Source organism: Lepidothrix coronata, unplaced genomic scaffold (assembly GCF_001604755.1).
Source record: "Lepidothrix coronata isolate B3197 unplaced genomic scaffold, Lepidothrix_coronata-1.0 Scaffold2, whole genome shotgun sequence".
In the NCBI taxonomy this organism is placed as follows: Eukaryota; Metazoa; Chordata; class Aves; order Passeriformes; family Pipridae; genus Lepidothrix; species Lepidothrix coronata.
In genome coordinates, this window is record NW_016690182.1 from 8,451,144 (window position 1) to 8,465,996 (window position 14,853).

Here is a 14,853-nt window from a genome sequence, read left to right on the forward strand (position 1 = left end):
TGGAGGAGTGGAGAAGTGTGGAGGGCAAAAAGCAGTCCTGTGAACAGCAACAACATTTCTGCTAAAGCAGCATCTCATGACAGTTTGATTTTGATATCTAAAGCTGCAGCTCCAGGGATTTACAGAATGCACTCTCCCTTCAATTTCTGATTTTAAAATAAGTACACAACAATTAGAGAATGGATCTCTAATGGATTATCACCCTAATAGTGCACAATTCTTTACAAAAATATCTTTCAGTGACCTGGACAAGTTGGTTAAATATAAATTCAAGGATGAAGGTACAGTTTCCCTCAGGCAATTATTCACAATCAGGGAGCTCTTAGATTTCCATTAGATGTATAGAAGTAGAATTCTGTCCATGGAATTTTATTCTTTAGAATCTTGTAAATGAGCAGGCTTTTTTCTCCTATATGATTTTTCTTGTGCCTGCGTAGTTAACTGTCAAAAAGCTCCCTCTCATTAGCTAGCCAACATATACTCTTTTTATACTCTCTTCCTTTCTTGCATATGATCCTTTCTCAATCTTACTCAGCATCAGCTTTGAAGTCCAATTTTAGGTGCAGTCTTCCAGGTGCAAAACAGAATAGAGCTCCCTCATGTGGCACATCCACATAATCTTAGGGATTAAACGAAAAATCCAACACCAATTTCTAATCAAATTTTGCAGTTAAATGTACACAAGTTCATACTGCATAATTTACAGAATATATGTTTTTCAATAAATAAAAATTAGAAGCTATTGGAAGTTCTTGATTGCCACACAGTTATTGCTGCATATCACTGTCTCCCCATTTGTGACATTTACCAATTTCTTGCTTTATTTCTACTATAGTGGAATGTACAGATTATCTGTACACTCCTGTTCACAGGACTCATAGTATGACCCAATACAAAAGAAATCAGTATAATCTTCTGTCCCCTCACATCAGGCCTTTCCTTCTTAAAAGGAATGCAAATCTGAAGGTAGAAATAAACTGTCAGAGAAAATTGATAATCTGCTTTATAATGCTCCATAGTTCTTGTATTTTCAACTATTCACTTCAGGAAAACTGTGCCTTAGTCCAGATCAGTAAAAATTCAAAGGATCATTTTCCAAAGGCATTTGTAATTTTTTTTTTTTACTGACATCAGATAGTTCCAAGAGAAATGAACATTATGCACTAAAACATGACACATTATTAGGTGCTTTTCAAATTCAATCCAAGTAAAGATTATACCTATATAATCCTATAGTTGTCACCTGGAACACAGCAAGCATTTTCAGTTTGCTTTAAGAAAGATAAATCAAACAGGAAAAAAATAAAGAAAAGAAATAATGTAAGATAATAAAGGACGCGGAAAGCTCTTTAAAAAGCACCGTGTGTTGAATTTGGCAAGAAGACACATTTACAATTCTGTCTGTATACATCTGAATTGAGGGGAAAATAAGAAGGGAAGAAAAAGAACCCTTTAAAAAGCAACAATAAGGTAACAAAAAATGAGTGCCAGCTGACCCTGAAAATACAGATGAACTGGGTAGGATCACCATCTGGGAAAGTTCTTTTAAAAAACTTCTATTAGACATAGCTGAGGGTATATAAGTACAGAGTTTTAATTTAGTTCACAGATTCAATATTTCTATGAAAAATCATACAATTTTTCATGAAGATGAGTTACTGGCACTTTTCTTTCATATTTCTTTGTCTTTATGTACTTCTGCTTTAACTTTTCCTCCCCGCCAGGCCCAGTCACATATATTTCTGTGAGACCCCCCTCAACCTGCCAGTCCTACTTTCAATTCTGTGAAAAACAATTTGCAAACTTGCCTGATTTCTTTGGTATGGTATCTGTACAAACATAACAAAACCCCTGAAATCAAGACACTTACGAAGCCGTCTCTACACAACAAAGTAAAGAATACACCCTTAGCAAAATTCAAATTAATTAATTTTCCTTTATGAGGAACATATTGTCTATACTGCACTTCCAACTGTGTCTGCTTCTCGGGTTTTTACCTCGTAAAAAAGAGGAGATAGTGCCCAATTTATCTTGCCAACAAACTGCATCGTCACAAATGCACATGTCCATGACTGTTTTTCTCCATTATAGCATCCCACACCTCTCCAAAGTTTTTCTCACACTATTAGGTCCTGATTCCTGATCCGAGACCCTTCAGTGCTTCCCTCCCTTGTATCTGCAGTATTTACTGACTTTTTTTTTATCTGATAATTTAACTGATACACTGTTTGCCTTTTCTTACAGACTCTCTCTGAAGGAAGTATACAAAAATGGACTTCCCACCAGTCCCTGAAGAATCTCAGAGATTCCTTATTCTACTAAACATATTGTTATTTCTCATCATCCTGTGTTTTTATGCACTTAAGGCCTGTAGTCTGAGGCTGATCTTGTCTCAAAGCAAATCAACAATTTTCACATAACTGGTCAAGCACTGAAACAATGATTTACTAATATCTCTCTGTTGGCTTATAACATGTTTTGCTCATAAAAGAACGGAATATCTCCTGATCAATTATGCAGGTCTTTGTAGAATTCCTTTCCCAACAATGAATATAAAGATATTAAAATAGAATAATATAAAAAGGGAATAAAGCCAGTTACTAAGCAAAAGCACAGCAAAGTACTGTAAAAAACTCATATTAGGATAAAAATAAACATCTGGAACCTTGCCAGATTAGACCTGACCAGTTTTAAGTTTTCCAAATTCCATTTCACTGAGCAACACACAGACTGCATCAAATAAAACAATTAACATGAAATATCTGAACAGCATCTCTGTTACTTGATGGTTCGTAATAAAAACAGACTAACAATTCTTTTGATGCATAGTGTACCACAGAGGAAAATATAGAATTTCAGTACACCTTGAGGAAAATTTCATACTTTGGGTGATTAAAAAAACCACACACACAGAAAAATCACCCACATTTATTCCAGAAATCTTCAGTATGCCTCATTAAAGCTGAGAATGAAAGGCAGTAAAACAGAAGAGATGGTTTGAGATTTGCAAATGATAGTGTGTTCTCTGGTTCAAGATAAACCTGCTACTCCACACACCCTACAGAAGCCCTTGTAATTCCACACTGGCTTTTAAAATTTACAGATTTAACATGGAAGACAGACTGACAGTCTCTTCCATCTCTGTTTCTCACATATTTCATAGTATTTACTGAGAAGGAACAAAGCAGAGGGGATAAAAATTAAGGCTAAAACTATGCTCAAGCTTTCATTCCTCAATCCTCTTCTGTCAAAGAGACAGCTTAAGGAAAATGTATTTCATTTTATACTGTGTCTCAGTAGAAAAACGGGACTTGACCAAGCAGGAAGATATCAAAGTTGTTTTTCCACAAGGTTAAACTCATTTAATTGGGAAATATCTAACTCTATAAGGGTTGCAGCTTAGTAACCATGGATGCTCAAAGCACAGGAGTGAATAAAGGAAAATAGTCTCCCTTTAAATGGCCAGTGTAAAAACCTGCAAAGCAATTCTGAAATTAGTTTTGTAACAGGATCATGACAAACTGATTGATTTTTTTCCTCACTAATTTAGAAAGAAGACATTTAGAAATTTAGAAAGACCATTGCCATTTACTCTATTAAATAACAAACCATAGGCAACTGTTTTCAGTCATGACTAGAAAAGGAGATTCATTCTATTAAGACAGTAAAATAATTTGCCTTTTTTCAGCAATAGAATTTTATAAGTTAACTTTGTCCAAAGATTCACAGCATTCACCTGCTGCACATCACAGAAAACACAACTGAATAATGCACTGCAGGTCTAGAATATTTACAGGCAGCAGAAACGGTACCTTTAACCTTACATTAATTCAATTATGTCCATTAACCCTCATGACAAATATCCAGTCAGACAAAATGTGACATCAGTCGTGTAAATATTTCAAAGCAACTTTAGTGGGAGGATTTTTTTTTTTATTATTATTCCAGGGTGAAAAATTAGGTAAGCAAAAGGATTAGTAAATGCCACAAGGCCATTGTGACAGTTTTTAGTGGAAATCAAATTGAATAGCAACAGTTATATCATGGCTGTCAGCAAACAACAGGATCTCCTAAAAATAAATAAATTAACAAACAGATTACAGCTTCTGGGGCTGTGTGTGAGTGCTGCTGTGCTGCTCAGCACAAACATCTTCAGAACATGTTTCTGATGTTGTGCCTTCTAATTGCAACAGATCCTGGTCATATTTCTGATCTGCTGATTATCTTATTTTTAAACTGGTACCTACAAAATGGTAACTCTGCACCAGCAGATCATCTCATATGCTGGAAGACATACTCTCTAAAGACTAAGTAAACAACTTTAGTACATTTGAGCTCAACAACATCAAATAGCGGAGGATTTTTTCCCCGTAGCTTAATAATGCCAATTGAATATACAAAACTAAATATAGCCCAAATTGCTTGTAATCTGATTTTGAACTTGGCACGGTCAGTTGTTCAATAGGATTCAAAAAGCTGAGATGCCATGAGCTTAAACAATTAGCAATGCAAAAATGGAAGAAGAAAAAACACTGTTTATTCACCAGTGCCCTGAATTTTCTAAAAAAGCCTCTAGTTTGGGAAAGTAAAGCAGATTATATGTACAAACTAATTCTTCCTATCTTCTATCACAGTGCTTTCAGAAGTGGGATTTTCTGCCAATGCTGATGAAACACGTCAGCCCCTCAGATGTACTTCTGAGAATTACAAGCACGATCAGTTTAATCAAGTGTGTCTTGGTTGCTTTAGCAAACCCATTTAAATATGAGGCGAGTGTTCAGAGATAAAAGGTTTTTAAATGTAACCTCTCAGAAAATGATACACTGTCAATTTCCTTTTCAAAAGTGCATTTTAGTGATTCTTTCCTCGCATTTGGGGCAACACAAAATAATGCAAATCTGGGGCATGCAGACATGCTGGCTGTCAAACAGCCAAGCAAATCACTGAAATCTCAAATCTAATACTCAAATCACAAATTTAGCTGTCTTAGAGACACAAAAACTTAGCACAGAGAGTCCTAGATGCAAAATTAAATGTACACCAACCGCATGATATTTTTTCTTTACCCATGTTGATCAATTTGCATGAAAAACCCTCTAGAAGAGATAGTACAAGTTGGAAGTTCTTAAGAGCATTTTATTGTCTCATTACCAATAAGTTCAAATTGACACAAGTCTGTAGTAGGGTATTCCTGATACTTAAATACATGTTCTACTTCAAGAAGTTCCTTGAAACATGAACAATTTATATACTAAAATTAACAGTAAAGCAGAAAATGTACAGCATTATAGGACTTGTAATTACTGCCTAAAGCATTTTCCATTTAAACATAAAATTCCTTAAACTAAAGATTCAACAGTAAATAAATGGTTACTTCTTTGTGCTGTACCTTCAGTAGGCAGTGCAAAGTCTTTTTCTTCCACTTACTATTTTACTTTAGCAAAAAATAGGATTTTTCTTGTATGCTGCTATTAAAAAGTTAAATTTATCGTAAGTTTATTTTTGAAGAAATAATTTCTCCTACTTAAATACAAACTACAAAAACTACAAAATCTTAAATAATCCATAAAAGTCTCCTCCTACTGCTGGATGCTCATTGAAATTTATTGATATTTGCAAATCCTAAAGTTTCAAGAAGTTCATCATTATTTCATGGATGGTAACAAAATGGACCATATGATGACCTCAGCTGATCTTCTTAAGAATTGAGTAAATTAAAGTTCAAAAGAGTTGAGGGAAGCTTAAAGTTTTGGTTTTTTTTCCTCATGGGAATAAATAAAAGGGTTTAAAGTTTGATTGTTTCTGACCTTTCTTCCTTTATAAAGAGTATCAATAATATGAATTTAGTGGGTTTTGTTCCTTTTCTCTACATTAGCAAGAAAGACTAACAATTAATCAGTGAAAACAACAAAAAAATCACATGGCTAAGCATTTAATAAAGTTTTAATTTTATTTCCTTTCCCTGTATACACTCAGTGATCTAAACCAAGCCTTTCCCTGGTACACACCTTAGGCTTTCTGCTCACTGCTCCTTAGAGTTTGTTTTGAACTGTAAGCAGAAGGATTAACTTAAAAGAAATGCTCAATACTAAGGCTAATGATTTGTATAATGTAACTGCAACTTAAAATATAAAAAATAAAAACCATGCTCCATGTAGAAGCAGTAAGGTAGATTTCTATCTCTACACATTATTTAGGAAAAGTATTTTATCTGGATAAATAACCATCATTTCCCCCAAATACCTACTTTAGTCAAGAGCTGCACTTGCAAATGGAAGTGTTTTCAAATGTCATATTTGTGGATAGCAAGAACATAAAACTTTATATAAATATTGTAAGAAAAGGCACATGTATAAAATTGTTTTAAAGATTATACATGACCTAGAAAACCCATTGAATGGTTCTCTTTCCAATTCAGAAAGTACTGAGAAATGCCTCTACATTTAAAACCACATTAAAATACATTTAGACAAAAGACAGTTCTTCAGACGTAGGGACGTATACAAAAGTTTCTCCCTTTCGGGGTTATTTGTGAGAAGTCCCTATTTATGAACAAATTCAGATATTAATGTACATTTTCACGTAGAAATTAAGACACCAGTACATGTCAAGCTGTCTGAAAAACAAAAACAGGCTTTCCTAAAAATGACATCTCGAAACACTTTAAGTGAATTATTTTTCCATAACAAGCCAGGAGGAAATCCCAAGTGTTAAGAGATGACAAGAGTGTTAATGCCATTAACATCCTTTCAGCACTCCATGTCAGTGTGGAATTGATGTCCTGCTGCTCAATCACTGGGAAAGGGGGAAAAAGGTTCCCAGCCATTTCCAGATGCTGAGATCCTGGTCTGGAGCACATTTGTTCCTTCCCCAGTGGCCTGCTCTAAGAGATGCTGCAGTGCAGCTCCTACAAGAGAATCATCAGTTGATGTTTAATGCACGTTAAATATCTAAGATTCTCACTGCATAAAAGTCCCCCCCACACAAAGCAGACTTCTCTCCAGATCACTTCTGTACAATTGAAGTACATCAAGTAAGGAAATAAACCCCCTCACATTCAGTTGTGAAGCAGTAATCATTATTAGATGGAACTGTGAGCATAAATACATATCAAGTGAGAATACATGCCTTTCAGGAAGGCAGCTTTTTTTATTTCATAAAAAGGATTCTGTTTTAATGAATGGTGTTCCTTACAGAAAATTAAAATTAGTTCACAAATTGCTGCTGTTCCATTTAATGATAAGATGAATGCACAGTGCTTTGAATTTTTTTATCTGCATCAATTTTTGCTCTTTCATTCATCATTCCCTTAATTTTGAAATTCTTTAAAAATAAGCTTTTAATTCTTCACATGTATGCAATCCGTTAGAAGAAATGTTAGTTAGAAATGGCAGCATTTACTGCTCTGGTAGGCAAAAAGATTTTAATAAGATTAGGCATGTTAGTGTCTCTTAATAGGGTAAATGATACAGCTGAAAACCAGAAAAGCCACATAAACTCTTCCTTTAAAGATAAACTAGTAGATCTAGGACAAATAAATTAATGTAAGATTGTTTATAAAATATATAGATACAATAGCAATATAGCCAAAATCATGCTCTCCAGGCAGTAGGATAACAAAAAGCATGACCCCAACGACCAAATACATGCCTTCCTGCCTGCTGGACCTGCCTCTTTTCCCTTCTCCTTGGAACAATGTTCAGAGCTCCTGTCTATTTTCTAGAGGAATAAACTTTTGTCATTGAGTGTGTGTACATTGGAAGGAAGAAAGAAGTGGTATTTATTATTTATGTATTTATAGTTCTATGTCAAGATTAATTAAAAAGTTAACTCTGTACAACTTTCCATTTATTCCCTCTGAAATTGCTTTTCATTCTGTTGTCTTTAATCTTTGTTAATAACATTTACATTTAAACTCCATTAATCTGAATATCTGTCTCAATCTCCAACTAGACACTTACATCACTAAAAAGAAACCAGTGTATACACCTACAGCAAGTAAAGCTAAAATTCAGAGTTCTGCAGTTTAAAAAAAAAAAAAATCTTCAATTAGAGGCACAAACACTGAATTGAAATAAGAAGTGAAAGCCAGACCTGGCTTAGTCTGTAATTACTTTTCTAAACTGTTGAATCAGACTCCCCAGTGCTGCATGAGCAGGGCTAATTATAGAAGAAACCTCTCACATTTAAAGTTGAATTATTTACAAACTGTTCTTCAAGTAAAGTACAGTTCCAGCCATGGATTAGATCATAAAAAAGTTGTCTCAGGAATCACACATAAGTTATTCAACATAGCAAAAAATTCACAGAGTATTTTAATATCCCTTTTTTTTTTTTGCTTAACCATACCACTTTCTACTCGGTGTTACAGCAGAGCTGTAACCCTGAAACACTCAAGCACCAGGAGAGATGCTCAGCCTGAAAGTCTTTAACCTTCTAATCTCAGTATGTGCCACCACCAACAAATCTGTAACCAGCTGATGAAACAAAACAAACACATACTGAAGACCAGGGTGTATTTTTTCACCCTTAAGAACTATTCTTCAACCTAATGAAAAATACAGGAGTGTAGAAAACTTTAAAATACTCGATGATAAGCAGAAACAAATTTGAACATTCGATATAAAGAGAGATGACTTTCTAAAAAAGAAACCCACCACTTATCAGGTCATCTATTAATTATGCAAACATAAATCCTCAGGTAGAATCAGTTCATTTCTTACAGGCTTATCTCTTTTGTCAAGCCACCAAATTCACTAGTTTGATAAAAGCTGTCAGGCACTCACAGTTCCAGGTGCCTATTTTAATTACCTAGTGTTGGTAATCTACCTGTGACATCAAGGTACATGCAGTGAAGTTAAGCTGCCCAGGAGACTTGCAACAATAATTTTTAGAAATTTCATAGGACCCTCCTATTTTTGCCAATACAAAGAAGCATTAGTACATTAATGTTTTTTAAACTCTTTTGCATTGTCAGACAATCTTTCTTCTATAAGAAATTCAGGTGATAAACTGCGAAAAGGAAAAAGTTAAATATTACCTCTGTGATTCTTTTTCTTCACTAAACTATTAGAGTGATGCCCATTGTTTTTATAAATAAATACACAGGTAGCAAAACAACAAATGGCAAAACATTTACTCAACAGAACTGAAAAATCATTTCTATAGCCTGTAAACCAGAGCCATTAAGCTTAACAAGAAAATACAGCTGTGAAGGTGCATTTCAGAATGTTGATTTCATTTCTGAACAGAAGTGGGGCTGAGGTGACAGAGTTCAGCCCACACACGGGGTGACAAGGCAAAGGACAATTACGAGGCAACATTATAAGTTGTTCTGATGTGAATGTATCTCAGGGAAATGAGCTTTCTTTTCTAATAGCAGAGTTGATAACTGTGATTACTGGTAGCAAGTCTCTTAACCTTGCAAGTAAGACAAGGTGGAAGAGAGTATGTAAGGAATAAGAAACAATTTTCCACTTAGTCAGGAGTTGTCTCCCTTAAGCTACTTTGCTGCAGTCTTGTCAGAAACTTAAAATAAATCCATACAGAGAAGATATTAAATAACTTCTAGTGAAATTCTGTCACTGAATCCATTCAGATGGTAAATCCTGCTAAAACTGACTTTTCAAATACACGGTAGTTGGGAGAAGCTCTTCCATACATCCACCTGCTAAACGTGATGAGCAGCTGCAAATGGTTCCTTTTTTTTAACCTCCTTTGAAAAACCCACAAAACCAAGATTCTGTCTGGTTGCAGTAAGAAAGGAGAGATGTCAAAAGAACTATCTGAGCTTTTATAAATGTACAAAATGCCTTGGACTTGACCACATTCCAAATGCTTCCATATACGTACACAGAAAGGTGTTTTGTGCAAAAAAAAATACCTATGAACTTATCTTCTAAGAAAAAAAGGACTTCTGTCTAGTCTTTGTTGCAGTTTTGTGAGCTTCTTGTAGCAATAGTACACTTTACTTGTTACTTTATACTTTGGAGCAAAACTAAAGCTGGCTATAGGAAAATTTTGGAGAGAAAGCAAGTTAGACCAACAGCATATCGTATTCTCCAACAGATTTTAAAAAGGACAAAAGACTTTTGAGTGTAAAAAATGTAAATATTTCTCTAAAATTATCTGTTAAAAATGACATTAAAACCATTAACAAAACTGTATACATACTCTGCCCTTCAAAAACACATGTGAAGCTAAAATAATAAAAATATCAACTTTACTGCTGATATTTTTCTAAAAGTGATTAAATAAATATTATTAAAACGATTCCTTAAGGCAAAAAAAAAAAAAAATCTCCATATTACTATCTCTGTGACTGGTCACTATAACCACTTTCTTCCAGAAAGCTCTCTGGTTTCCCCCTTGGAAATGTGATTATAGATGCTTTAAGTTCTACTCAGTTCTTTCACTTTCTTTCTCACTTTTCTTACATTCAGCATGTTCTCTGATGCTTTTTTTCTCTGCTCTAGAATAAAGGTATGAAAGAAGACACTTAACACATGTTTTCAAGTGCTGTAAATACTCAACCAGATGATCAGAATGTTCAGTTCACCAATGAGGACGTGCAAAAAGGATATGCTCATCTTCTCTACAAACTTATCGTGTTCATCTTGTGTCTTAGGGAAATTCTGAATATCATTTTCTAGGCGCTGGATCTGCTGGTTCATGGAATCAAGGTTGCTCTTCAGAGTCTGGGCTGAAACTAAGAAAAAAAAAGGACAATGAGTAAAAAGTTTCCAGATTCCAGAAAGGGTATCAGAAGGGGAAAAAACCAATGTCAGTATAAATAGTCTTAAAGAGAATGATTCCATTAAGTAGACTCATATTTTTCTGAATTATTGCTCATAAAAATCCTACCCTTCATAAAAATTAAGTGAAAATATCTACTGTAATATACCAGATCATCATATTTAACGTTAAAATGTCACCATTTAATTCTACCATTAGTTCTAATTATTCAATTTCTATTTGAGTGTATGGTAAAAATTCTAATATTTCATTCTTTTAAATCTAATTCAAAGATTAAAAACTAACTAGAGTTCAAAGAGATTTTACCTTATTAATGCATGTACTTGGTTAAATTATTATTAATGTGTATTTCTGTTACAGGAATGATTTAAGGAATAGACACGGAAAAAAAATTATTGTTTTTCTTACATTGAAATTAAACTGATTTCTAGAACCCAGAGCTGTAAAACCCTGTGTTAATAAGCAAAGGTATGTCCCAATAATAAAAGCTCCTGATAATCAAACAGAAGGACTCAGAGTGCAGCACACAAAAAAAAAACAAAACAGAGGCTACTCTAAAGAAACCCTGCTTACTGTGTGACAAGCTGTTCTAAGGTAAGCCATTAGTTCTGTAATTTGTAATAAACAACCACTAATTGAGACAGCATCTGAGAAATCATGACAACACAATGTTGAAGGTAAAGCAATACCACGCACAAAGAAATTCCAGAACAGGAGCAAAAGTGACAGAGTCTCTGCAGAGAAGCTCCTGGTGTAATTTAGTTACAATTAAATTGTGATATTAAAATTAATTGAATGCCTAATATTGAGTTTTGTGCCATAATCCATGAGGTTCACTTATTCTCAGTTTTATCATAAAGAGCAATTTGACAAATGCTTCCTCTTAATTAAAAGACACGTTTCAAAACCAAAGTCTGTCTTCGCTTGTTTCCTCCTGCACAGTTTACAAATCCATGCTTTCCAGCACAAGCAGACAATCCCAACAGCCCTTTTCCCAAGAGCACTGTAACACTTGCACCATTTCACCTCCTTCCTCTAAATCGAATGCTTCAAGTATCCTTTGCTTCAGAGAGAATTTATACTCCACAAACTACTCAATCTTTAGTGACAGCTCATATAATCAGGTCAATTCTTGCAAAGACAGTGTCACAAACAACTTTTGATGTGTGGCACCAGAGGTGAGAACATCCAGCACGTTCCCTGCTCCTCAGTAATGGCCCAGTCAATGCTTCGATCGACTGCAGGCACCTGCCCTCCAGAGCCAAAGCTGAAGGGCTGCATCCAGCTAACCCAGGCATTCTTAGTGCAGCCAAGATCAGCACATAACTTCATTTTTTAAGGGCTTTCTGCTTTTTACTATCTTTTTATGGCAAGTGATTTGTCCAGAAGATCCACCAAGTGTTTTCTAAAGAACTGTTGATTTTTCTGCTTTCTTGTAGTTTAAAAAAAAAAAAAAAAAAAATTGTGCTGTGACTATGTGAGATTAAGCAGGAGGAGGAATTTGAGTCAAGATGGCTTGAAAAACAGTATATAAGAAATAAAAATCTGGCAATTAAGGAAGCTGTTCCCAGAATAAAATCAATTCTCTATTCTTTGCAAGTAACGACTCGCATCAGCCATAACATCGATTTCATGAGCACATTCAAATCCATAAGGCACCAATACAGCTGCCTTTATCACAGCCATTATCTCAATTTTATTTTCAATTTTATCGGTTTCATACTGGGTACCAAAGGGACTATTAATCTCCTAATCTTGAAATTATAGTGAAACAGTTTTTAAGCTTAATTCAACCAGGGAGGGAGGGGTGCAATCTGTACTGACCCCAGTATCCTTGCAGTTATTAACTTCACATTCAAGAGTTAACCTGGAAATCAACCACTAAAACAGTCTGAATAATAAACATTAGCAAATATTTTAGGTTATGGTTGCATTAGTTTAATCATTTGATATTATGGTCAGAAAGGAGACCCCATTTTTGCTTGAAATTAGGAACTTGAATTACTGTAATATTTTTATGAAGTTGGATGGGGACACAAACAACACTAAAGGAAATATTAGAAGTGCAAAGTGAACAAGGAGAATGCAAATGGTCATTTTGTTCGTAAAAAGAACAGCAGCTGGTAAGAAAATAGGCAACATAACATGAAGTTTAACTGCTTTCAGCAATTTGAAAATGGAGTAGAAGTTATGTTTTGTCTGAAATTTAAAAGTGCAGTGAAATTCAGCACACAATGACACATGAGAAGTCTTAACCTTTGTGATTAACATGGATGGGAAGAGTTTTCAGTAACTCTGTTCTATAAAATAAAGTTCAGAAAACATTAGATTAGGTGCATACTGACTTGGAAAGTAGAAGGGAATTCTACCCAAGCAAGAGGGTTGCATCCTATAGCTGTGCTTCCCACAAGTAACTTCTATATTCACAATCAATTGTCAAAAGATGTAGAATATGCAATTTTGTTCACTTTTTTTTTTGCCTAGCCCGGGCAAATGTACAAGTTTGCGTTCAAACAATTTATGAAGTTGTTGTTCTGCAAGACAAACTTAACAGGATGACAGAACAGGAAACATATATATAGACTATAATAAAATATCTGCATTTCCTCCCATAAACTCTTTTATTAGAGATTTACTACTTCAGTAATGTGTAGAGGAGGTAACATGAATTCCTTTTACTTTCAGAGAAAATCATGTAAATTTCTTAAAACTCTTGCAAGGTTTTAATTTATGAAAGCATAAATTCTACTTGCAGCAAAAGCCATTCCTCTAAAATAATTTCAAAACGTACATACTAAACAGCCTGTCCCACTGTAAGCTGGGTCTCACAAGAAAAAGGCTTGTTCAACTTCAATTTGCCCATCACTCCACATGAAAATTAGGCATCTTAGTAGAACTAGTCTAAAAAATCTACATGAAAGGTAGCATTTGGTCTTCAGTGGCACGCAAATACTGTGCAAGGACTATTACTGGGAAAGCCTCTCTCTAGCAGCCAATCCTATATTATTTCATTTAATGCTGCACCAGAAAAGAGCAACTAACTAAATCCAATACACAAATATCTGATTTAAAGGTAGGAACAATGAGGTGAATACAGAAGATGAGTAAAAAGAATGAAAAAACCCAACCCAGCAGCAACAAGCAGAAAAAACCCTGTCCATAACCCCCAGACACTCTGGAAGAAGCACACCCAAAGAAAAGAAAGCAGCCTAGAGGATGCCTGGACATTTATTTCCTTGTTTTAGAAGAAAAGGTAAAATATTAGATACATTTTAAAAGTAAAACAAATAAATAGCTGTGAACAACCCACCTCATCACCCTCACAATTTTGCAGGTAAATGAAGACCCCCATCCAGAGTGAAAAGGTCAGGATTTAAGAAACGGGAAAGTTTGAGAAGTCAAGACAGTCAAATTTGCTGACACAGGGAATAGTGGAGAATGATGGTATAAGTGAGTTTAGAAAAGGATTATGTGGATTCCTATGCAACAGGTTCATAAACATATCAAAAGAAACAGGCAAGGATGTAACACTTAATATGTCTCTGAGAACATGTGCAGGAGGTAGGGGAAACAGCCTAGAGGAAATGCAGTGTTCTCCCCACACCACGTTTCTAAAAAGAGCTACATAAACCCCCAAATCTATATATGGTCCATCTTCAGAGCCAAAGGAAGTTAAAAAAGGCAGCAAGATGTCTCAGTCTGTACCAAACTGTCAAACTGGCCCCTAGTTGAGCCCTGTGAAAAAGCTGACTTGCAGAGAGCACCTGCAGTTCTAAGGTGGAAAGAAATACAGCATCTCTAACGTGTGTACCTCAAACCACCGTGAAAAAAAAGGATTTATGAGACAGAGAAAGAAATCCAATACCAGAAGTTACACATGTGTTTCAGCTTCACTCTTTGTCACACAGAATCACTATAACATACAGAACTAATATGAATAAGGTGAAGATCAAGTGATGTGTATTAATATATTGTCCAGATTATTTTTCATGTCAGTGGAAGACTAATATAGGCACATAGATCTATCAATATTCTTTCTGCACAAGTACTGGATGAAACTCCGTTAATCATGCATCATTAAATCTGTGACTGATTAAA

General features: G+C 34.8%; 1 protein-coding gene across 5 annotated transcripts in view; it reads right to left on the reverse strand.

Annotated features, from left to right (window-relative positions):
• Positions 1-14,853, reverse strand: part of DIAPH2 (diaphanous related formin 2) — a 198,962-nt gene that overhangs the window by 89,903 nt on the left and 94,206 nt on the right. For all 5 annotated transcript variants that reach the window (XM_017816014.1, XM_017816003.1, XM_017815993.1 and 2 more), the window contains one exon: positions 10,584-10,708. In XM_017816014.1, coding sequence (XP_017671503.1) covers positions 10,584-10,708 — 125 coding nt within the window. The remainder of the gene's footprint in view (positions 1-10,583; positions 10,709-14,853) is intronic.